This window comes from Schistocerca piceifrons, chromosome 3 (assembly GCF_021461385.2).
Source record: "Schistocerca piceifrons isolate TAMUIC-IGC-003096 chromosome 3, iqSchPice1.1, whole genome shotgun sequence".
NCBI lineage: Eukaryota > Metazoa > Arthropoda > Insecta > Orthoptera > Acrididae > Schistocerca > Schistocerca piceifrons.
The window spans coordinates 86,170,047-86,196,687 of NC_060140.1; the positions used below are offsets into that span (position 1 = coordinate 86,170,047).

Below are 26,641 nucleotides of genomic sequence, written 5' to 3' on the forward strand. Positions count from 1 at the left end.
ACCTCTGTTAAACAGCCAGTTTGGGAGCTGCAACATTTCGTCAATTTTCTATACTACGACAGTTGTTAGAGTTGCTGTTTGTATGGTGAGTGCGTTCCTATTCAGTGGAGAACGCGATATTGTTGCACAACAGCATGTCATATCATGTCAGCCCTTGTGTGTTCTAGACAGTCAGACCGTAGCATCGGGCCATCGACAGTACCCTGACCACGGTAACACGCTATATCTGAACAGTCCCGTATCTCGGCTATCTTGCGCGGTGTGATAATTGCGAGTGTGCAGCGATGACGTAACGCTGCGCATCTCAAGGTCGCTCCGAGTTATAGAAGCTGGCGAAGCTTTCGTAGCCGGCAGTGGCCCAGCGGACAGCAGAGTGAGCAGTCGCTACACACAGTCCACAGCAGGGCCGCACCTCCACGTGCTCACATCTTGTGCGTAGCCGACGTGCGCGAAAAAGCCTCGTTACTTACTGAGGTTAGTGACCACTTTGCAGTACGTAACGCTTCATAAGTACAAGTAACGAGCGAAGGCTGAACCTGACAGAAGTCCTCGAAGAGATAACAAACATCTGTCACACTGTGACTATGTGACTTCATTTTGAAGAAAAACTGCTTAACACCGTCTCTGTTGTAAACTTCACCTTGTTCCCGCAGTACCTTTAGACCCTACTCCTTCACTGCCATCTCGTATTTTTGTGTGATGTTACTATTAATCTGAATAATCTTCATTTTAATATATGTTAATATGCTCTGCACGTGTTCCTCTTCACGCACATTCATAATGATTGATGAAAATATCATCAAATGTGCAACCATTCTCTGCAATTCATGTTAGGTTGTGGCAAAATGTACTTCATGCATAACTGCCTCTTCTCCCAACGTGTTATCATTTTAATTCGAGAATGGTACGACGTAACAACGACTGTTGGTATACTCAGATTTCTCAGGTTTTACTGTCGTGGTAATTTTGCTAGATACACAGGGTGAGTCACTAACTATTGCCACCAAGAATAACTCCGAAATTATGATAGTAGGTGAAAAGTTTTTTGGGACAAAAGTTGCATGGCACAACGGGGGCCATAATATGACGTTGGTTTTTTGTTGCTGCAGGTGGGGTCGCTTCAGAGATATGAAGGTCAACTTTGTTTTTTTTTTTTAAATGGGATGTTATAGTTTGGTACTTATTTTCTGATAGTGGCTACCGAGACGAATCCAATTATGTGTAAGGTCTTTGAAGGTCAACGAAGGTCACAAACGTGGCATGAACGTCCATTTACAGAAGGGGTTCGAAGTGATGACCATTGATGTCAGTGCTGTGCTGCAATCTTGTTATCATGGATTGAGTCGTATTCCTTATCACATCGGCACTTATCAAAGTACATGCTCTGACAGTTCTCCCTCGCATATCTTCAGGTGTAGTTGGAACGTCTTTATAAACAATGTCTTTGACGAATATCCACAAGAAAAAATCCAGAGGCGTCAAGTCTGGCAAACGAGCCGGCCACGACACATCTCCTCCGCGTCCAATCCAACGATTTGGGAATTGTCTCTGCAACTCATTTCTAGCCATCAGCGAAAAATGTGCCAGACATCTATCGTGTTGATACCATATTCTGTTCAAAATTGGTTCAAATGGCTCTGAGCACTATGAGACTTAACTTCTGAGGCCATCAGTCCCCTAGAACTTAGAACTACTTAAACCTAACTAACCTAAAGACATCACACACATCCATGCCCGAGGCAGGATTCGAACCTGTGACAGTAGCGGTCGCGCGGTTCCAGACTGTAGCGCCTAGAACCGCTCGGCCACTACGGCCGGCCCACATTCCGTTTCTTGTCCCTAAAGTTATTTCTTCCAATAACAGACCTAATATTTCTTGCACGAATGTCGTGTACTTCCTACCATAAGATTTTCGTCGATGAAATAGGGGCCTATAATTCTGACCTCCAGAATCCCACACCACACATTTACCGACCACGGGTTTTGGTGTGCAACTTGCCGCAGCCAGCATGGATTTTCAGTTGCCCAATAATGCATGTTATGCAAATTAACACTTCCATGGTTTGTGAATGTAGTCTCGTCAGTAAATAAAATCAAATTAATAAATGTGTCATCAGTCTGAATCTGAAGTTGAGCCCATCGGCAGAATTCAATGCGGCGCATACAATCTGTACCAGTTAATTCTTGGTGGAGAGTAATATGGTAAGGATGATATTTATGGCGATGCAGAACACGAACAACGCTACTCTGGCTCATGCCAGATTCCCTTGCGATTTGACGCGGACTAACACAAGGGTCTCGAACCACAATGGAAATAGTACCAGTTCCCGTTTCCTCATTAGTAACTTTCCTCTGTCGGATAAGTTTCCTATGCGTTAAAGATCCAGTTGTTCTCAATTTAACATACACATATTTAAATGTACGACGTGTAGCGTGAGTACGTTGAGGATATCTTTCAGCGTGTAAGTCTCTAGCTCTCACTGACTTTCGTTGGCATTCGCCGTAAATGAGAAGCATATCGATTTGTTCTGCATCACTCACATTCGCTTGATTCGACGATACTAGCCTTACCGTTCCTATTAGTGTTGTATTGCGAAACCGTCGATTGGTGTTTACATGTCAATGGCACGTTAGATGGATACACTGTATTCGGCGACTATTTACTATTTGCACGATATACGAGAGAGAATTGTCAGAGCATGTGCTTCGATAGGCGCCGAAGTGATAAGGAATACCACACAATCCATGACAACAATACTGTAGCACTGCACTGATACCAATTGTCATCACTTCGAACACCTTCTGTAAATGGACGTTCATGACACCTTTTTGACCTTCGTTGACCTTAAAAGACCTTACTGTTACGCAACACTGGATTCGTCTCGATAGCCGCTATCAGAAAATAAGTACCAAACTGCAGTATGCCATTTAAAAAAACGAAGTTGACCTTCATATCTCAGACGCGACCGAACCAAGAAACAAAATGCCATCGTCATATTATGGGCCCCGTTGTCCCATGCAACATTTGTCCCACAAACTTTTCAGCTACTATCATACTTTCGGAGTTATTATAAGTGGCAATAGTTTCACCCCGCATATTTAAGGAAGTAAGATGTCAGGCATTCCCCAAGGTAGTGTTATAGGCCCATTGCTGTTCCTTATCTATATAAACGACTTGGGAGACAATATGAGCAGCCGTCTTCGGTTGTTTGCAGATGACGCTGTCGTTCATCGACTAATAAAGTCATCAGAAGGTCAAAACAAACTCCAAAACGATTTAGAAAAAAAATATCTGAATGGTGCGAAAAGTGGCAGTTGACCCTAAATAACGAAAAGTGTGAGGTCATCCACATGAGTGCTAAAAGGAACTTCGGTTACACGATAAATCAGTCTAATCTAAAAGCCGTAAATTCAACTAAATACCTAGGAAAATGTTATGAGGAAGGCTAACCAAAGATTGCGTTTTATTGGCAAGACATTTAGAAAATGTGACAGACCTACTAAGGAGACTGCCTACACTACGCTTGTCCATCTTCTTTTAGAGTACTGCTGCGCGGTGTGGGATCCTTACCAGATAGGACTGACGGATTACATCGAAAAAGCTCAAAGAAAGGCAGCACGTTTTGTATTATCGCGAAATGTGGGAGAGAGTGTCACAGAAATGATACAGGATTTGGGCTGGAAATCATTAAAAGAAAGGCGTTTTCGTTGCGACGGAATCTTCTCACGAAATTCCAATCACCAGCTTTCTACTCCGAATGCGAAAATATTTTGCTGACACCGACCTACATAAGGGAAATCAGAGCTCAAACGGAAAGATATAGGTGTTCATTCTTTCCGCGCGCTATACGAGATTGTAATAATAGAGAATTGTGAAGGTGGTTAGATGAACCCTCTGCAAGTCACTTAAATGCGATTTGCAGAGTATCCATGTAGATGTAGAATGCTGTTTTCCAATCTTCCAGCATAGCTTCTGTTTACCAGGCTTTTTGGAAGACAATATTATGTTATGCTATACACGTGATACAACAATCTTCAGTTGGCTTTCTGTAGAATGCTTTTATACAACGCATCTACGTTTCTGGTCATCCCCTGAAACGTACAAACACATAGGAGACATTGATTTTCTTGTACAATTTGCCTCCTGTTGTTACAGTCTTGCCAGCCATTTTAAGTGATCAAATGGTTGTATCTCCTCACTTCCTCTCAGGCATATAACATATAACTTTGTGTAGATGTTTACAGTCTATTCAATTCCTATTAATAGCTGACTTGTTCCATGAGAGAGTTTTTTCTTCTCCTTTTTTCGCACATGCGACAGTTCTTGTTCTTTCCCTATCACCATTGTTCAAATGGTTCAAATGGCTCTGAGCACTATGGGACTTAACTGCTGAGGTCATCAGTCCCCTATAACTTAGAACTAACTAAACCTAACTAACCTAAGGACATCACACACATCCATGCCCGAGGCCGGATTCGAACCTGCGACCGTAGCGGTAGCGCGGTTCCAGACTATAGCGCCTAGAACCGCTCGGCCACCCCGGCCGGCATTGTTAAATAATTGTCACTTTTTATCTGTGTCTGTATCATCTTCATTTCCTAAGATGCAGACAAAACCTAAAAACTACAGACCGATCAGCCTTCTATCTGTAATTTACAAATAGTTCACCCAGCGCACAGAAAAAAACTGGATTTTAATAAGTAATGGAAAAGCTGGCTTTGAAAATCACTGAAATTCTATCAGTGTGTATAGAGGGAATGAAAGCTGAGGCAAAATGCTACAGTCCAATACGTTTGACTTCAGAACTTGGAAAACTACTAGAGAAAGTAATATTAAATCAATTTGAGGCATATTTCATCAAACACAATCCATTCACCAATCTGCTACATGGTTTCAGAAAAGGAAGATCTACTGTAACAGCAGTAGCATTATTTATTCATGTAATATCAGACAAAGAAGACAAGTTAGCAGACACTTTTCTGGATATGAGTAATGCTTTAGATACTGTGAATAATACAGTTCTACCCCACTAATTAGAAGAATAGGGCATGAGGAGGAGGGGTAGCCTTACAACTACTTACCACCTATTTGAAAGACAGGAAATAGTGCATCAAGCTAACTTGTAAAAGGAATTAACAGTTGGTAAGAACTAAATCAAAATACAAGATACTTCAATTTGGTGTGCCTCAAGGAAGTATATGAGGACCTTTCTGTTCCTTGTGCATGTTAATGATTTAAGTGAACCACAAAACTGCAAGTTATGCTGGGGCCGTGATGTACAAACTGCTGCCAAGAGCAGTGAAATCAACTACAGTTTTCTGTCAGCTTACCTTACTGCAAATAAGCTGCTTGTAAATAAAGAGAAGACAGTGACAATTCAATTCATGCTTAGCTATAATCAGAACATAAACGATGCACAGTCTACACCTCCATTGGCACATATATTAGCCGTACTACTAAATACAAATTTTTTGGCATTGTTGTTGATGAACACCTGTCATGGAAAGAGCACATAGATCATATCTCTAAGAAAATCAGTGCGAATGTGTATCTACTGAAACGGGTCTGAGCCTTCCTGGGCAATGGTAGCTAAAGACAAATAAATTTTGGACACACATTCATATCTTCAGCCTGCTATCGAGATACAAGGTGGGGCACCAGCGGTATATAAAAACAGGCTTTTTAGAATACAAGAAAAGGCAGCAAAAATGGTAGACAGGGTAACCAAGAGACATTTTCAGAAAATGTAAAATACTTATCATCTACTCTATGTACGTCCTGCAGGCAATCATATGTGTGAAACCATATCCAGAACATAATGTAATAAACAGTAATATATATCTACAGTAAATGGGAGGGGGGAGGAATTTTCACAGAATTGCAAGTAAAAAATAGGAGCTATGGACTATAGTCCACATACAATAGGAACAATTTTTTTCTACAGACTACCAAGTGATGTCAAGACGGCTAACTTAAACCCCTTAAAGAATAAACCGAAGCATTTATTAAACGAGAAAAGCTGTTATTCAGTAGAAGATTTCAAGTTGTAATGTGTGATTTTAAAACAGTGTTTACAGCCATAAGTTGTTGCAAGAAAAAAATCTGCTTCTAATGATTTCCGGTTGTGCAACCGGATCCCGTCCACATTCTACCAAGACATTTCAGCCCAGAGACATTCGGCCATCTTCAGGTGAGCAGACAACTGCTGAAGAGCCCAGGTGCATTCAGGGTATTTATGCCGTATCTCGCGCATCCGAAATGTGCTGTCGTCTTTGGGCGCATGCGTCAGGCGATGACACGCGCGGGAAAGCCGAGTTGTGTGTGCTGCCGTCGGTGGTGGAAGTGAGAAATGATCTAATCCTGTCGATTCCGCTGTGACTGGACAATTCTGATTATAGGATTCCAATTTTTATCCAGTTGAAAGCCTTTGTCACGATGTATTAGCTCGTTAAGGTGTATTTCCATCGCTTCTTTGATTACTAAATACCAAAAACTGGAAAATGGAGCTGAACTTTTTGTTCTATTGTATTCCATTGAGTGTCCAGTGGAAATACAGTGTTCTGCTATTGCTGATGTAAACTTTTGATGTTCTGTACAATGCTCCTGGACAGTTCGTGTCGTCTGGACTATATATGCAATACCACACTCACAGGGGATTAGGTAAACGCCCGCTTTTTTTAGTTGTTAGCCGTCTTTGATGGATCCAACCAGGCTCAAGTTCTTAGCTGTAACAGCGTATACAGCCTTAAGTTTGTTTTTGCAAGAAAAAGCGGATAATTTCAGATTTTCACTCTTTTTATCAATGTACGCATTTATACTTCGAATTGTAATCTTGCTTTGTATAACAGTAAATTTAACCATAAGCTTGTTTTTGCAGCAAAAAGTGATAGTTTCTGATCTTAATTCTTTTTATCAATGTATATATTTATACATATGTGAAGTAAGCTTCTTACATGCGAACTAAATTTATGACAATATCCGAAAGCTGATTGTTATATAGAGCGAAAATAAACAAATAAAATGTTATAGCACACTGGATCATTTTGAACGGAGTTATCGAGTAGAGCAAGAGGTATGAATTACTTCTATGTCGGGGGTCTATAAACTTCATGAAACCTTTTCAACTACTTTCAACCAAATGTATAGTGATAGCCCTTGAGAAGCAACGGTTTGAGTCAATCAATGTTGGTACACTGAAGAACATGTGTATAAATGTATCTAATACACTTCATCAGAATAGTGGGGAACACATAACTGAAGAGAACTCAGACAAGGAGATCCCTTAACATCAAAAATTTTTTCACCAGTCCTGACGGGAGTTCCTGCGGTGCGAAAACAATCAAGATAAATATGTTAGTTTTCCTGACGACATTACAGTGTTTGCATGTGTTGCAGATGAAAATCAGTGGAGAGTGAAAGAACTTAACACAACAAGTTTGTAAGTAGGCCTGTAAGTCAGTTACATTTAATGTAATGTGCAAAGAAGACTTGTCAGGAAAAAAGTACAATTTAATAATGAATTTGTAGAACAAGTTGATGAGTTTTTGCACTTAGGCCAGCTGAAGACGACACTAGAGTAGACACAAAAACATATAAAGAAAATGGTAAAACTTACTGGAGTGTTTTTAATAACCTGTTTACAGTTTAAAAATTAAGATTATATGTCGGAAAAGTTTCGTTTGTAATCAGTGGGTATTAATAGATTTACCTAACTGCAAGGAGATCTGGGCTGTAAACCAGAAGAACATTCAAAAACTGGGAGTTTCTCAGCAAGCAGTAGAGTGACACATGTTGGGAATTACTAATAGAGACAAGAAGACAAACAGGATGCGGGCAACGGGAACACTAACAAGTAATCTTGAAAGTCATTAAAATGAAGTGGAGACGAAGTGAACACTTAGCCATAAAAATGGGCGGTAGGTGGCTCAAGGAAGTTCCTTGATGGCTTCCAATACATAAGAAAGGACCACGAAGATGACGTAACCGAAAGTGTTTGGATGAGATTAGAAAATATACAGAAACAACCTCGTTGCTTCCACCTGAAGTCTGGAACAGGCCTTTATGCAGTATTCGATGTCAAATGACTCATGGTAATGATACCCTCTTCTATAATGGTATTTTACTTCCTCTTGAGTTGCTGACACATGTAACCAAATAATTTCTGACGTTCTTGCACGAGACCTAATACAACACTATTTTTTCTGAAAGCAGGTCGATTTTGTTCAGGATTACAATTGTAATGCCACTTCCTCGGACGAAAAATGAAAGAAAAAAATAGCAACCAATACCTCAAAAATTTCCCAAAAACGAGTTCCAAATTCCATGGGAAGTGAACAAGTAACCAAAGTTCCATTTAACAGTATTATTTGGATAATAACCAGTAATTGAAACAAGAACCTTATACTTAGTAATTTATCAACTTACAAAAGAAAGATCGAATCTCAGTAAACTCAAACTCAAAATCATAGTAAATCGCAAAATCATTATAATTAAAATTAGCAAAGTAGAACCAACGATCTCAAAGAATACTTCGTGTGAGTACTCTTTGGGAATCGTGAGTAATGGCTAAGGAAAATTTGATCCATTGTCACTACGTTACGAGAGTTGCCGAAGCTAGTCAGACTTGTTTGAATACTCGTATATATATGCGCGGTTAGATTGTTTTTCGAGGATTGATAATTGCGATCTATTATGACGCAGTGAAACGAAACATTGATTTCAACTACAACATCGTTTAGAATTCAGATAGAGGACTACCTTATTTTCGAATGAAGTGAACTTTTTAATTAAATAACTCGAACTCAACTCTAGTTAGGCATTAAACAGTGATAGACAATTAACTTTATTCGTAATTGCAAATGGACTCTGGAACTTGGCAATAGTTTTAAAGCAGATAATTTATAAATCCCGCCCACCACCTGGGAAAGCTTCTTCCTCACGGCCTTGTTAGGAAGTGATTGTTATTGTGAAATAAATCACCCTTTTGTGGGAATTTACGCATTTGTGATTCCAAATTACAAAATTGTTTAGGGACATAAGTGTGATCTTTGGCGTGCTGCGATAATATTTGACTGAAGCGCTCAGCGCATATATACAAACTCTTTGACGTTAGGAAGCAATCGCAATGTTACGCCTTATCAGGGATTTGAAATTACAACCAAACTGTGGGGAAGTTGGTGTCGGTGGAACTGAATAGAAATTATATTTAATATTTTAATAACAACTGTTAAACCATCGAATATAAACGAGTTAATTACGACCAGTAGCGTAATATTGGTCACAATTGGTGAAGTAAATATCACGCACAAGTCGAGAGTTCAGTTCAGTAGTGTTTATTATAACGTCATCTTTACCTAATAACAGTATCATCGCTCTACCGACTATCGCCGAGTTTTAGCCAGGGCCGATCAATTTTCTAATCTATCAACTAGCAACTAGAGAAACCGGTGACGTTACACAACACACGTTATTATTCCCCAATCTTTTGGCTACAAAACCCTATTTTTAGCAAAACCTCCGTTCAATACGACGGCCTTACAGAGGCCCTGTATGCCGGCATGGTAACACTCTATGGTCGACGTAGGACCAACGTCTTGCTGCATCAATAACCTCTCCATTATCCACGTACTGTTTCAATGAGCCAAACATATGAATATCGGAAGATGCGTTATCCGAGCTGTAGAGTCGACGAGGAACAGTCCATTGAAGTTTTCTGAGTCCTCTCGGGTGCGCAGATTTATGTGAGGCATTGCGCTGTCATGGAAAAGGAGACGTTCGTCTGCGTTTTTGTGGCGACGAACACGCTGAAGTCGTTTTCTCAATTTCCTGAGGTAGAACAATACACTTCAGAGTTGACCGTTACATCGCTGCACCATGAAGGAGGCAAACAGGGTATCTCCTTCAGAGTCCCAGAAGACTGTCGTCGTAATTTTACCGACTGGGGCTACAGCTTTGAAGTTTTTATTGGAAGAAGCAGTGGTGTGGCGCCACTGCATGGACTGCCGTTTTGTTTCCGGTTCTGAATCCATGTTTCATAGCCTGTGACGATATTCGACAAAAAATTGTCACGATCACCTTCGTAGCGGTCAAGCAATCCTGCACAGATGGACCTTCGTTTCTCTTTATGGTCTTCCCTTAGGCAGTGAGGAACCCAGCGGCCACACGCCTTTGAGTACACCAGCTGGTGGACGAGTGTGTCATCACTAACAACAGAGACGTCCAGTTGAGCAGGGAGGTGTTGTTTCAACTGCGACCCGTCGGCCACCTTGAATGAGCCTGTCCGCACGTTCCAACATTGCAGGAGTCACAGCCGTGTGCGGCCGGCAGGCGGGAGGAATGTGGGACAGGTTTAAGCGACCTGGTTGCGATGATGACAGGCCCTTCGCCCAGCGACTTACCGTACTCGCGATTCGCGGGTTTTCCACCGAAAACAACTCAATGACGACTCTCTGCCTGGAACTCGCCTCCTTTATAGAAGCGATTTTGGAGGTTATGACAGCCTAATTTCATCATTTACACGGTCTACATTTTTCCTTCGGATTAACAATGCACACATTACTGCACTGAAATTGTGCAGAAGTTATATATATATATATACAGGGTGTCCGAGCTATCTTGTCCACCCAATATATCTCTTGAACAATAACAGCTATTGGAAAACGACTTTCACCGGTATCAATGTAGGGCTGGGGCCCATGAATGTACATATTTGGAAACATTCTAAAACGAAAGCATATGTGTTTTTTAACACAAACTTATGTTTTTTTAAATGGACCTCCTATATTTTTTCTTCAGCAATCCATAGCATGACAAAGCAGATACACAATGGCGTTGATTGCATCGCAATATTCCCATTACATCCCGAGATATTGAGACGCGAAGTTGACGCTTGAAACACCCGACTTGCGCTGCTAGCGCACGTCCTGAGGCTCAGGCCTGAACCCCATGCTGCCCGTAATCGCGATGTGATTGACATGTGTAATGACACTTCCATACTTATCAAGAGGTCCGAAACGAATAATACGGTCTGCTGCATGGGGTTCACGCCTGAGCCTCAGGACGTGCGCTAGCAGCGCAAGTCGGGTGTTTCAAGCGTCAACTTCGCGTCTCAATATCTCGGGATGTAATGGGAATATTGCGATGCAATCAACGCCATTGTGTATGTGCTTTGTCATGCTATGGATTGTTGAAGAAAAAATATAGGAGGTCCATTTTAAAAAACATAAGTTTGTGTTAAACAACACATATGCTTTCGTTTTAGAATGTTTCCAAATATGTACATTCATGGGCCCCAGCCCTACATTGATACCGGTGAAAGTCGTTTTCCAATAGCTGTTATTGTTCGAGAGATATTTTGGGTGGACAAGATAGCTGGGACACCCTGTATATCTACAGCGTGTTAGAAAAAGGTACGGCCAAACTTCCAGGAAACATTCCTCACACACAAAGAAAGAAAATATGTTATGTGGGCATGGGTCCAGAAACGCTTACTTTTCATTTTAGAGCTCATTTTATTACTTCTGTTCAAATCACATTAATCATGGAATGGAAACACACAGCAACAGAACGTACCAGCGTGACTTCAAACACTTTGTTACAGGAAATGTTCAAAATGTCCTCCGTTAGCGAGGATACATGCATCCACCCTCCGTTGCATGGAATCCCTGATGCGCTGATGCAGCCCTGGAGAATGGCGTATTCTATCACAGCCGTCCACAATACGAGCACGAAGAGTCTCTACATTTGGTACAGGGGTTGCGTAGACAAGAGCTTTCAAATGCCCCCATAAATGAAGGTCAAGAGGGTTGAGGTCAGGAGAGCGTGGAGGCCATGGAATTGGTCCGCCTCTACCAATCCATCGGTCACTGAAATCTGTTGTTGAGAAGCGTACGAACACTTCGACTGAAATGTGCAGCAGCTCCATCGTGCATGGACCACATGTTGTGTCGTACTTGTAAAGGCACATGTTCTAGCAGCACAGGTAGAGTATCCCGTATGAAATCATGATAACGTGGTCCATTGGGCGTAGGTGGAAGAACATGGGGCCCAATCAAGACATCACCAACAATGCCTGCCCAAACGTTCACAGAAAATCTGTGTTGATGACGTGATTGCACAATTGCGAGCGGATTCTCGTCAGCCCACACATGTTGATTGTGAAAATTTACAATTTGATCACGTTGGAATGAAGCCTCATCCGTAAAGAGAACATTAGCACTGAAATGAGGATTGACACATTGTTGGATGAACCATTCGCAGGAGTGTACCCGTGGAGGCCAATCAGCTGCTGATAGTGCCTGCATACGTTGTACATGGTACGGAAACAACTGGTTCTCCCGTAGCACTCTCCACACAGTGACGTGATCAACGTTACCTTGTACAGCAGCAACTTCTCTGACGCTGACATTAGGGTTATCGTCAACTGCACCAAGAATTGCCTCGTCCATTGCAGGTGTCCTCGTCGTTCTAGGTCTTCCCCAGTCGCGAGTTATAGGCTGGAATGTTCCGTGCTCCCTAAGGCGCCGATCAATTGCTTCGAACCTCTTCCTGTCGGGACACCTTCGTTCTGGAAATCTGTCTCGATACAAACGTACCGCGCCACGGCTATTTCCCCGTGCTAATCCATACATTAAATGGGCATCTGCCAACTCCGCATTTGTAAACATTGCACTGACTGCAAAACCACGTTCGTGATGAACACTAACCTGTTGATGCTACGTACTGATGTGCTTGATGCTAGTACTGTAGAGCAATGAGTCGCATGTCAACACAAGCACCGAAGTCAACATTACCTTCCTTCAATTGGGCCAACTGGCGGTGAATCGAGGAAGTACAGTACATACTAACGAAACTAAAATGAGCTCTAACATGGAAAGTAAGCGTTTCCGGACACATGTCCTCATAACATCTTTTCTTTATTTGTGTGTGAGGAATGTTTCCTGAAAGTTTGGCTGTACCTTTTTGTAACACAATATATATATATATATATATATATATATATATATATATATATATAATTTTCAATTTACATATATGTATATATATATATATATATATATATATATTCAATGGAGTAGAAGGAGTTGGCCACCAATAAATCCTTTAGGCTTCTCTTAAACTGAATTTCACTGGTTGTTAAGCTTTTTATGGCTGCTGGCAAGTTATTGAAAATGTGTGTTCCTGAATAATGCACACCTTTTTGTACAATAATGACTTGAAATCCTTGTGAAGATTATTCTTATTTTTAGTACTGATTCCATGAATTGAGCTGTTGGTTTGAAAAAGTGGTATATTTTTAATGACAAATTTCATTAAGGAATAAATATGTTGGGAAGCAGTAGTTAGTATCCCTAGTTCCCTAAACAGGCTTCTGCAGGATGCTCTTGAGTTCACACCACATATAATTCTTACTGCACGTTTTTGTGCCCAGAAGACTGTAGCTTGGCTTGATGAATTACCCCAAAAAATAATCCCATATGACATTATGGAATGAAAGTAAGCATAGTATGCCAGCTTTTTCATTTTTATATCCCCTATGTCTGACACAATTGGCATTGCAAATAGAGATTTGTTAACACGCTTCAGCAGTTCTGTGGTGTGGTCCTCCCAGTTGAATTTATTATCATGCTGTAATCCCAAGAATTTAACACTGTCCACTTCTTCTTTCTGCTTGTCATCGTATGTTAGGCATATACTCGTGGCACACCCCTTGCAAGTTCTGAATTGCATGTAGTGTGTTTTTTCAAAGTTTAGTGACAAAGAATTGGTTAGGAACCACTGATTAACGTCCACAAATATTTTACTAGCCGATCTTTCTAAGACTACACTTGATTTGCTATTTATTGCAATGTTTGTATCATAGGCAGACAAAACGAACTTGGAATCTGGTAATGTTACTGATGAAAGGTCATTGATATACACAAGAAAAAGTAAGGGCCCTGAAATGGAACCTTTGGGACCCTACATGTATCCCTATAATCTTGTCCCCAGTCGCAAGTCTTACGCTTTCTTTTGTACTGCTTACTCTACACCAGTTTCCTGGCAACATACTTCATGCTTCGACATACTCGTGTAATCTGGCCGCACATATACGGTAGTTGTTTCACTGCTTCTACTGTGCATGCAACACAGTGAACATCATATCGTAACGACAGGAGCGTGTGTCACGAATGCAGCAGAGCTGTTGATGTTGATAGGTCACCATGGAGACCCACCTGCTGCTGCTTCTGGTGCTGTCGGCTCTGGGAACCCCAGAGGCGGCCAGGATCCTGTCCGTCGTGCCGTTCCCGGCCGTCAGCCACCAGGGACCCCTCAGGACGATGAGCCTCGAGCTGGCCAGGAGGGGCCACCAGGTCACCTTCATCACCACCAACCCCTCCAAGGTACCGTATTTCATCTACCGTCCCTCAAAAGTCAAGGCAGGTAAACTGTCGTTAAACTTATACAGCGGGTGCAACAGCTGTAATCACACAATAATAACAGATAAATGTAACAGCTCTAAAGACGAAAATATGTGATTTGAAGGAAAGGGTGAAGAGAGCCTCCTCGCACCGCTAAGGAAGTAGTTCTTGTGGCCCTTCTGTTGGTCCTGGACGGCTGGCCGGAGTGGCCGTGCGGTTCTAGGCGCTACAGTCTGGAGCCGAGCGACCGCTACGACCGCAGGTTCGAATCCTGCGTCGGGCATGGATGTGTGTGATGTCCTTAGGTTAGTTAGGTTTAATTAGTTCTAAGTTATAGGCTACTGATGACCTCAGAAGTTAAGTCGCATAGTGCTCAGAGCCAATTTTGGTCCTGGACGGGACTTCGATGCGATGACAAGTTTCGTCAAACTGGACCAACCTAGTGGGACTGGACTAGCAGCTTCCTGAAGAGTTGTTCCGGAGCTCCGACATAAGACGAATATGCAGCCATTCCTGCACACATTCGCGGAAGGCGACCCAGCATAAATATTTGTAGAATTTAGGTGGAATGAATGCTGGCATGAGTGGACACAAACAGGTCATATTTTGGTTACTTTCGTCAGTAATTGCATATACACTCCTGGAAATGGAAAAAAGAACACATTGACAGCGGTGTGTCAGACCCACCATACTTGCTCCGGACACTGCGAGAGGGCTGTACAAGCAATGATCACACGCACGGCACAGCGGACACACCAGGAACCGCGGTGTTGGCCGTCGAGTGGCGCTAGCTGCGCAGCATTTGTGCACCGCCGCCGTCAGTGTCAGCCAGTTTGCCGTGGCATACGGAGCTCCATCGCAGTCTTTAACACTGGTAGCATGCCGCGACAGCGTGGACGTGAACCGTATGTGCAGTTGACGGACTTTGAGCGAGGGCGTATAGTGGGCATGCGGGAGGCCGGATGGACGTACCGCTGAATTGCTCAACACGTGGGGCGTGAGGTCTCCACAGTACATCGATGTTGTCGCCAGTGGTCGGCGGAAGGTGCACGTGCCCGTCGACCTGGGACCGGACCGCAGCGACGCACGGATGCACGCCAAGACCGTAGGATCCTACGCAGTGCCGTAGGGGACCGCACCGCCACTTCCCAGCAAATTAGGGACACTGTTGCTCCTGGGGTATCGGCGAGGACCATTCGCAACCGTCTCCATGAAGCTGGGCGATGGTCCCGCACACCGTTAGGCCGTCTTCCGCTCACGCCCCAACATCGTGCAGCCCGCCTCCAGTGGTGTCGCGACAGGCGTGAATGGAGGGACGAATGGAGACGTGTCGTCTTCAGCGATGAGAGTCGCTTCTGCCTTGGTGCCAATGATGGTCGTATGCGTGTTTGGCGCCCTGCAGGTGAGCGCCACAATCAGGACTGCATACGACCGAGGCACACAGGGCCAACACCCGGCATCATGGTGTGGGGAGCGATCTCCTACACTGGCCGTACACCACTGGTGATCGTCGAGGGGACACTGAATAGTGCACGGTACATCCAAACCGTCATCGAACCCATCGTTCTACCATTCCTAGACCGGCAAGGGAACTTGCTGTTCCAACAGGACAATGCACGTCCGCATGTATCCCGTGCCACCCAACGTGCTCTAGAAGGTGTAAGTCAACTACCCTGGCCAGCAAGATCTCCGGATCTGTCCCCCATTGAGCATGTTTGGGACTGGATGAAGCGTCGTCTCACGCGGTCTGCACGTCCAGCACGAACGCTGGTCCAACTGAGGCGCCAGGTGGAAATGGCATGGCAAGCCGTTCCACAGGACTACATCCAGCATCTCTACGATCGTCTCCATGGGAGAATAGCAGCCTGCATTGCTGCGAAAGATGGATATACACTGTACTAGTGCCGACATTGTGCATGCTCTGTTGCCTGTGTCTATGTACCTGTGGTTCTGTCAGTGTGATCATGTGATGTATCTGACCCCAGGAATGTGTCAATAAAGTTTCCCCTTCCTGGGACAATGAATTCACGGTGTTCTTATTTCAATTTCCAGGAGTGTATTTGAAACTATGCAAATCTGAAATATCAGATTCGTATATTCTGCGCCCAGATTTTGTTATTGTGGAACGCAATATTTGGACAGATCTACTTTAATGAAACTTGTCGTGGCGTGAGCAAACAGTTAAATAGTGAAAAACAATTGAGCATAACTCGTAATGTCAATTAGTTCCTCAAGAATGTATTGTCTCTATCCAGTCACGAACAATTGTGGCCCGGTGACATGGTGCATTGTCATCCATAAAAATTCCATCATTGTTTGATAAAATGAAGTCAAGCGGGCTCCAAGAAGCCGAAAATAACCATTTATTTTATTAAATAATTTTTTTTAAAAGTAAAATTTGTAATGGGTGGACCGCAATTTCAATATCACAATAAAACTTCGATAATTTCAATGCAGGGTTATTAAAAAGGCAGTGAACCTATTTTATATATATATTTGACCCAGTACTGCATAACTTTTCAAAAAAAACCGTAGATGACAGAAGAAAGTATGGACGATTCTTAGACAGGTGGATCACTCGACTTGTCGATTTGTGTCCCTTAGCTTAGCTAACCTCTTGAGGTGGTGGGAATGGTATCTAGCCACGAAATAAAATAAAATGAGCTACTATATCATGGAATTGTAAATTCCACAACAAGCAAACCCAATGCTTGTGGGACTATGCTAGGAAAAAGAAGACAACCTACAGAACTTTGTAGTCACACTCGTAAACTCATAAAGTTTCTGTTACTAATCCTAAATGTGTGTTCCCTTTAGGATTCTGCAGGGATCGAATATGTAATCAAGATTAGCAATACTCTATGTAACATATTCATACCACTGTCTTCTAAAGTCTTGTCGATACGAGTTGGTAGTTTTGTCAGGTCTGTTGATAAAAATGGCGCAAACACTGTATCTGCCACATAACCCTACACAGAAAAATCACGTGAAGTTGGGTGAGAGACTGACATTCACTAAATAATATCCCCATCGCAATGAATCCATCGATTTCCCGCCACTGTGTTTACGAACTTACGATCTAGATATGACGTGGAGTGCACACCACTGGTCTTTAGATGAAGCATCAGACAAGTTGGGAGCGCGTCCAAATTCACACAGCCTATACAGTGCGGTGACAAAAGTCGTGGGATACCTCCTAATATCATCTCGGACCTCCTTTTTTCCGGCATAGTGCAGCAACCCGACTTGGCATGGACTCAACAACTCGTTGGAAGTATCCTGCAGAAATATTGAGCCATGCTGTCCCTATAGCCGCCCATAAATGCGAAAGTGTTGTTGGTGCAGGTTTTTGTGCACGATTACGTCTCATAAATGTTCGATGGGATTCCTGTCGCGTAATCTGAGTAGCCAAATCATTCGCTCGAATTGTTCAGAATGTTCTTCACACCAATCACGAACAATTGTGGCCCGGTGACATAGCGCATTGTCGTCCATAAAAATTCCATCATTGTTTGGTAACATGAAGTCAAATGGTCTCCAAGAAGTGGAACATACCATTTCTTTTATTAAATAATTTTTTTAGCTAACCTCTTGAGGTGGTGGGAATGGTATCTAGCCACGAAATAAAATAAAATGAGCTACTATATCATGGAATTGTAAATTCCACAACAAGTAAAACTTTTAATGCCCGGATCGCAATTTTCCTATCGCAATTAAAGTTCGATGAACAGTTTCGGTTGCTATCTGCAACCATCTTCAGATCGTTCAAAATAAGAAAAGTGGGTGAAGAAGCATTGAAGGGCGCCGTTAACTGTAGTCATGCGATGACATGCATTCTAATTACTGTAAGCATCTTGTTTGTATGTTGGCAGCGCTAAAGGCTGTGTTAATATCGCTGACAGCGCTCTGCGCCCTCGGCAAGAGATTCTGTGGTTGGACGGACTAGCGATTAGCGAGTGGACAGGGATGTGTACCGACATGATACTCTTAGTGGAGACTCTGTGCTGGTAAGACATGCATTGTAAAATGAGATGAAAATACGCGAGGTACTGTATGATGATGGATCTTTGGTTGATAATGTTTGGGCAGTGGAATTATTGTAGTAGTAGTAGTAGTAGGCTTCTAAGGGACTCGAAGCTCCCGTGCCGATGTCACATGATTCCGCCAGATGCAGATGCTCCTGTCTTGTGCTGCCTGTTGCCAGTTTTCTATTCCCCAACTTTCGCATATGCAATCAATTTCATTGCCCCAAGTATTCCTGAGTCTCTTCCTTCGTCTTTTGCCATATGGATTGTCCCTGGATATTCTTAACACAATTTGGTCTTCTTTCATTCTCATCAGGTGTCTAGCCCATTTATTATGTTTACTATAGTTGGTTGTTGTGATAGCTCGTGGACTCCAAAGAAAAATGGCTCTGAGCACTATGGGACTTAACTGCTGAGGTCAACAGTCCCCTAGAACTTACAACTACTTAAACCTAACTAACCTAAGGACATCACACACATCCATGCCCGAGGCAGTATTCAAACCTGCGACCGTAGCAGTCGCGCGGTTCCAGACTGTAGCGCCTAGAACCGCTCGGCCACCCCGACCGGCCTGGTGGACTTCGATGTTGTGTCTTCCCTTCCAACATTGTAATTCATTGTCATAATATGGACCAAAGAGTTTTCTATAAACTTTATTCTCAATCATTTGTAAATGGTGCTGTTCTTTTCGTTGGGCTCCATGTTTCTGCCTCATAGATTAGAACTGGTCTGATGATTGTATTACATAACTTAGTTTTTCTTTTCAGCAGTTTGGACTCTTAAGAGATTTTGTATTTCATAATAGGCTCGGTTAGCATTTTGTAGTCTCGCTTTTGTTTCTACCTGTCTCTGATCTTGTTTATCTATCACTAATGACAGAAATTTGAGCTGTTCAACACGCTCGAATTTGTCCTCACCGACTATTAGATGTGATTGGTTATCACATTGATCTCTACATCTATGAACTATCATGTATTTGGAATTATTGACAACTATATAATTTTTGGAACTGGATGTCACATGAATAAGGTAAAATTTTCAAAATACATTGTTTGCTCTTCAACAAAATCTTTATTTCGACAACTTAGGTCTCCTAGTAGTTATAATCTATCGTAGTTAGGATCTTTTTATTTAGCTGGCGTAGTTGCTACTTGCTATAATTGCTGTAGTTCGTGTTATGAAGATTTTCTGTGAGGTAAGTGACTTATGAAAAATAATGGAGTTTGTACTGTGGGGATTCATGATTGAAATGAATTTAGGCAATTAAGAGAGTTGGAGGTAGTTTCACGTTTCTTTAATTTCACATTTTTTGGATTGGTATTATTGTTAGGAATTCTTGCAATTCAGGGTGATTCTTTTGTGTTAATTATTGGAAGTCATGTTGTCAATGTATAGCAGTCAGATTGTGTTGGGCTTGTATATTGTGGGTAATAAATGAATAGGTTAAGTTTGAGTTGTCTTTGTCAGCGAAAATTCTGTGGGTCAGTCTTTAATAAAAAATAATTAAGGAGTTAGTTTCAGTACCAAAACAATAACAGTACGTGGTTGCAAATGTCACCGCGAGCAGGCTAGGTTGTGGACGGTAATTTCGCTGGTTGGCGGTTACATGGGAAATTGTCCAACTGCATGAGTAGAAGCTGGATCAAAAGCTCGTTACTTGCTATAATATAACAGGTATAATCGTGAGACCAATGTATGCAACGGTTACGGAAGTTGGATTTGGCGTGTCTTGTCAGACTGGTGGGCGTGCAACGTTGTCATATTATCCTTCAATATGTACATATTTCGTAAAGGTGGCTACGTTATACGCCACACAGGATTATTGTAGTGTAAACCAGGTTACGGGACAGCTGACAGGTTTTGGAACTGTTACATATACTTTTCTCACGATACTACATATTGTACTATCGCAAGTAATAAGCTCTTGATAACCTCTATTCATGCAATTGGGCAATTTCCCTTATGAGCGTCAACCATCGAAATTGCGGTTAACAACCTGGCTTCTTCGCGGTGATGTTTTGAGCCACGTGCTGTTATTGTTTTGGTACTTACGACTACAGATGATAATGCTTTTCAGTGCTTATTCACCGCCTTTTCATATTTTGAACGAGCTGAAGATGGTTGCAGATACACCCGAAACTTGTTTTGGAATTTTAATAGTGACAGGAAAATTGCAGCTAGGCATAAAAAGATTTGTTTAAAATTTTTTTTAATATAATAAGTCACATTAAGACCATCTTCTTCCCTCTGACCATGTCAGGCTTCCTGTTAACCATTTCTAGTTAATGATCGGTTAAATTAGACCAGAGGAGTCAGTCCATTCCATGTAAACACAACCGACACCATTGTGGAGCCACCAGCAGCTTGCACAGTGCCTTTCCAGAATGAGACTTTCACTCTGCAGCGGAGTGTGCGCTGATATGAAACTTCCTGGCAGATTAAAACTGTGTGCCCGACCGAGACTCGAACTCGGGACCTTTGCCTTTCGCGGGCAAGTGCTCTATCATCTGAGCTACCGAAGCACGACTCACGCCCGGTACTCACAGCTTTACTTCTGCCAGTATCTCGTCTCCTACCTTCCAAACTTTACAGAAGCTCTCCTGCGAACCTTGCAGAACTAGCACTCCTGAAAGAAAGGATACTGCGGAGACATGGCTTAGCCACAGCCTGGGGGACGTTTCCAGAATGAGATTTTCACTCTGCAGCGGAGTGTGCGCTGATATGAAACTTCCTGGCAGATTAAAACTGTGTGCCCGATCGAGACTCGAACTCGGGACCTTTGCCTTTCGCGGGCAAGTGCTCTACCATCTGAGGTACCGAAGCACGACTCACGCCCGGTACTCACAGCTTTACTTCTGCCAGTATCTCGTCTCCTACCTTCCAAACTTTACAGAAGCTCTCCTGCGAACCTTGGAGAACTAGCACTCCTGAAAGAAAGGATACTGCGGAGACATGGCTTAGCCACAGCCTGGGGGACGTTTCCAGAATGAGATTTTCACTCTGCAGCGGAGTGTGCGCTGATATGAAACTTCCTGGCAGATTAAAACTGTGTGCCCGATCGAGACTCGAACTCGGGACCTTTGCCTTTCGCGGGCAAGTGCTCTACCATCTGAGGTACCGAAGCACGACTCACGCCCGGTACTCACAGCTTTACTTCTGCCAGTATGTCGTCTCCTGCCTTCCAAACTTCACAGAAGTCCTCCTGCGAACCTTGCAGAACTAGCACTCCTGAAAGAAAGGATACTGCGGAGACATGGTTTAGCACAGCCTGGGGGACGTTTCCAGAATGAGATTTTCACTCTGCAGCGGAGTGTGCGCTGTTCGCAGGAGAGCTTCTGTGAAGTTTGGAAGGTAGGAGACGAGATACTGGCAGAAGTAAAGCTGTGAGTACCGGGCGTGAGTCGTGCTTCGGTAGCTCAGATGGTAGAGCACTTGCCCGCGAAAGGCAAAGGTCCCGAGTTCGAGTCTCGGTCGGGCACACAGTTTTAATCTGCCAGGAAGTTGCACAGTGCCTTGTTGACAAGTTGGGTCCGTGGCATCGTGGGGTCTGCGCCATACTCATACCCTAGCATCAGCTCTTAACAACTGAATTCGGGGCTCATATGATCACGCCACGGTTTTCCAGTCGTCCAGGGTCCAACCGACAGGGTCACGAGCCCAGGAAAGGCGCTGCACGCTGTGTTGTACTCGTAGCAAAGGCACTCGCGTCAGTCGTCTGCTCCAATAGCTCATTAACACCAAATTTCGGCACTCTGTCCTAGCGGACACGTTTGTCGTATATCCCACATTGATTTCTGCGGCTGTTTCACACAGTGTTGCTTGTCTCAGAATGCTGACAGCTCTACACAAACGCCGCTGCTCTCGGTCCTTAAGTGAAAGCCGTCTGCCCCTATGTTGTCCTTGTTGGAGAGGTAATGCCTGAAATTTGGTATTCTCGGCACAAATTTCATGTTGTGGATCTCAGAATATTGAATTCCCTAACGATTTTCGAAATGGAATGTCCCGTGCGCATAACTCCAACTACCATTTCGCGTTCAAAGTCTTTTGACTGCCATCGTGCGGCGACAATCACGTCGCAAAACTTTTCACGTGACTCAACTGACTACAAACTATAGCTCCGTCAATTCGCTGCCCTTTTATACCTGGTACACGCGATGCTACCACCATCTGTATGTGTGACTTTTGTCATAACAGTGCAATGCTCTGTTCCATGAAGAAGTGACTATAAATTTCAAATTGTGAGAAGATAAATGTTGTCGTTTGGCGGGAGCCAACCCACGGAGTTTGGAGGATGCCGAAAGGAGTCGTGTGAAGTTAGCACCCCTTTTTCGAGAAATATACATTTTTTTCACAGTTCTTGATAGATGTAGCATAGTTCTAGAGTTCTTTGTACAAAATTTCAATAGTTCTGCAGAATTTAGCGACGAAAACAATATTCGAAAAAATTTTCGTATCGAAAATTTCTTCGCCAATTTTCGCAAACTGTAAGTAAGTACAACAGTTCTGAGCACAGTTCTGAACAGAACTCCAAGAGTTCTATCGAAAACCCAAGTAACATTTTTTTTGTGCAGTTTTACGAGATAATTGCAATTTAAGGAGAAAATCTTTTCACTTACTGTGGGGTTGGCACCCTTTTTTTCACAAATGTATACTTTTTTCCGATTTCTTGATAGATATGCCACAGTTCTTGAGTTCATTGTACAAAATTTCAATAGTTCTGCAGAATTTAGCGACGAAAACAATATTCGAAAAAATTTTCGTATCGAAAACATTCTTCGTCAATTTTCGCAAATTGTAAATAAGTACAACAGTTCTGAACAGAACTCCAAGAGTTCTATCGAAAACCCAAGTAACATTTTTTTTGTGCAGCTAATAGCTTACGAGATAATTGCAATTTAAGGAGAAAATCTTTTCACTTACTGTGAAGTTGGCACCCTTCTTTTCAGAAATGTATACTTTTTTCAGATTTCTTGATAGATATGCCATAGTTCTAGAGTTCTTTGTACAAAATTTCAATAGTTCTGCAAAATTTAGCGACGTAAACAATATTCGAAAAAATTTTCGTATCGAAAATTTCTTCGCCAATTTTCGCAAACTGTAAATAAGTACAACAGTTCTGAGCACAGTTCTGAACAGAACTCCAAGAGTTCTATCGAAAACCCAATCAACATTTTTTTGTGCAGCTAATAGCTTACGAGATAATTGCAATTTAAGAAGAAAATCTTTTCACTTACTGTGAAGTTGGCACCCTTTTTTTCATAAATGTATATTTCTTTCACAGTTCTTGACAGGTATGCCATAGTTCTAGAGTTCTTTGTACAAAATTTCAATAGTTCTGCAGAATTTAGCGAAGAAACAACAATACTCGAAAAATTTTCGTATCGAAAACATTCTTTGGCAATTTCCGCAAAACGTAAATAAGTACAAGAGTTCTGAGCACAGTTCTGAACAGAGCTTCAAGAGTTCTTTCGAAAATCCAAGTAACATTTTTTACTGCAGCTAATATTTTACGAGATAATTGCATTTTAATGAGAAAATCTTTTCACTTACTTGAAGTTGGCACCATGTTTTTCAGAAATATGGTTTTTTTTCAGAGTTCTTGATAGATATGGCATAGTTCTAGAGTTCTTTGTACAAAATTTCAATAGTTCTGCAGAATTTAACGAAGAAAACATTAATACTCAAAAAAAATTCGAATAGCAAACATTCGTTATTAATTATCGCAAAAAGTAAATTCGGACAACAGTTCTGAGGGCAGTTCTGAACAGAACCCCAATAGTTCTATCGAATATCCTAATTACAATTTTTTGTGCAGCTAACACGTTACGAGATAATTGCTATTTAAGGAGGGAACCTCTTCACTTACTGTGAAGTTGGAATCCTTTTCTTCAGAAATATATATTTTTTCAGAGTTCTTGATAGAAATGTCATAGTTCTAGAGTTATTTGTACAAAATTGGAATAGTCCTGCAGAATTTAGCGAGAAAAACAACAATACTCGAAAAATTTTTCTTATCGAATACATTCTTTGTCAATTTTCGCAAAAAGTAAATTCGTACAACAGTTCTGAACAGAACACCAAGAGCTCCATCGAAAATCCTAATAATATCTTTTTGTGGCGATGGTAGTTTATACGGTAACTGCTTTGATGTTAGACCCACTTTCTCCACAGAAAAAGTAAATTCGTTCAACAGTTTTGATGAACAGTTCTGGTTAACACCTCAGGACTTCTATCGATAATCATAATAATATTTTTTGTAGTTATAATAGTTTGTATGGTAACTGATTAATTGTGGGGCACTCTTACTAAAAAAACAATTATGTCTGTTCGTATGCTCTGATGCCAGCTCTGGATAGCATCGTAAGAGTTCTATCGAAAATACTAGTAACATATTCTGTGCAGGTAATTGTTTACGTAGTAACTGCCTTTATTAAGGAATGCTTATGAGCATTTCCCGTGAAGTTTGAACCCCTTTTACGATAAATATAAATTTTTTTCACAGTTCTTGATTTATATGCAATAGTTCTAGATTTCCCTGCTCAAAACACGAATAGTTCTACAGAATTTCGGGAAGAAAACATTAACTCGGCAAAATTTTGGTATGGTAAAAAATTATTTGTCAGTTTGGAAAAAATAAATTTGTATAACAGTTCTGTTGGTAGTTCTGGATAGCACCGGAAGAGTTGCATTGAAAATGATAAGAACATTTTTGTGGCGATAATAGTTTATACAATAATTGTTTTAATCTGATACTCACTTTATCTAATATAGCAAAATTCGTAGAATAGTTCTGATGACAGTTCTGAATATCACCCACAGAATTCTACCAAAAACTATAATAACATTATTTGTGACGATGACATTATATGAGATAATTAATGTGGGACTCACTTTTGTCATGTAAAAGTAATAAATTCGTACAAAAGATCTGATGGCATTTCTTAATACGACCCTAAGAGTTCTACCGACAACTGTAATAACATTTTTTGTGGGGATAACAGTTAATGAGATAATAGCATTTTCGAGAGACCCACTTGGTCTACATTATAATAAATTGGCACAACCCTTTTGCTGACACTTCTGGATAGCACCGAAAGAGTTCTTTTAAAAACCCTCATAACATTTTTATGGTGCCAGTAGATTATGAAATAGATTGTATGTTCACTTTGCAGTGGGTGTGCGCCGATGTGAAACTTACTGGCAGATAAAAACTGTGTGCCGGACCGGGTCTCTAACCCCAGGCTGTGACGAAAGAATATCGTCACAATATCCTTTCGTCCAGGAGTGCTTCTTCTGCAATTTTCGTAGGACAACTTCTACGAGATTGGGAACGCAGGAGATAAAGTACTGCTGGAAGTACAGCTATGAGTACGATCGTAAATTCTCACTTTTATTTTGGAAAACAGAAAATCGAAAACCCGGATGTATATTCTACTAAATACAAAAAGTCTAAATGTTCAGCACTATACAAATGCCAGTACACCTTCTTAAGACTGACTGTAGTAACTGTAGGTGGAAGCGTGGGATGTGCACGCTTAGATGATTCAAGGAGAGAAGGCTCGTCAGTGCAAAACAAACAGATGGCTGAGAGAGCAGATACATTCACACGCGCCACTAACCAGATGGTGTCACACCTGTCGAGAATCGCACCAGAGATACAATGAGCTGTGTTGGAGTGCTGTTGGCGTGGTTACTATGCAACTTACTTGATGGGCATCAATACACCGTTATATTAATATACAATACTTGAGAAACAATGTGATTCACACACTCCGAGTTCCTTATCACTCAGTACTAGACTAAATTACCGGCCTAGTGATAAGCAGCCTATGTACCTCACCGACTACACATCTTCGTGTTACAAGAAAAAAAGAGAAAAATACCAAGGGACACAAAATATGAATCCGGATAAACCGGAAATCCGGATTACTGAGGACCAAATAAACGAGGTTCTTATTTACAAATTTCGAACTTCTTATTAACTTTAATACTGTATCCCCTCAACATTATAACACCTCTATCAGTCATGTATTGAATTAGGATTTAAACATACTACTTAGTTCGTTTGTACGATATATTCAGTAAATATACTTACATTTCTATACATTGTAAAGACTTTTAACTCTCGCTGTAGTGTAACTCATCAAACTTCCACACTTCCTTTCTAACTAGAACAAATGTTTGCAACAATATTAACGACAGGAATTTCAAATTTA

At 41.7% G+C, this 26,641-nt stretch overlaps 1 protein-coding gene across 1 annotated transcript in view; it reads left to right on the forward strand.

Annotated features, from left to right (window-relative positions):
• The first annotated feature begins 367 nt into the window (after positions 1-367).
• Positions 368-26,641, forward strand: part of LOC124788005 (UDP-glucosyltransferase 2-like) — a 60,930-nt gene continuing 34,656 nt past the window's right edge. The window contains exons 1-2 of the mRNA XM_047255047.1: positions 368-474; positions 14,197-14,382. Of these exons, the coding sequence (XP_047111003.1) occupies positions 14,203-14,382 (180 nt within the window). The 5' untranslated portion in view covers positions 368-474; positions 14,197-14,202. The remainder of the gene's footprint in view (positions 475-14,196; positions 14,383-26,641) is intronic.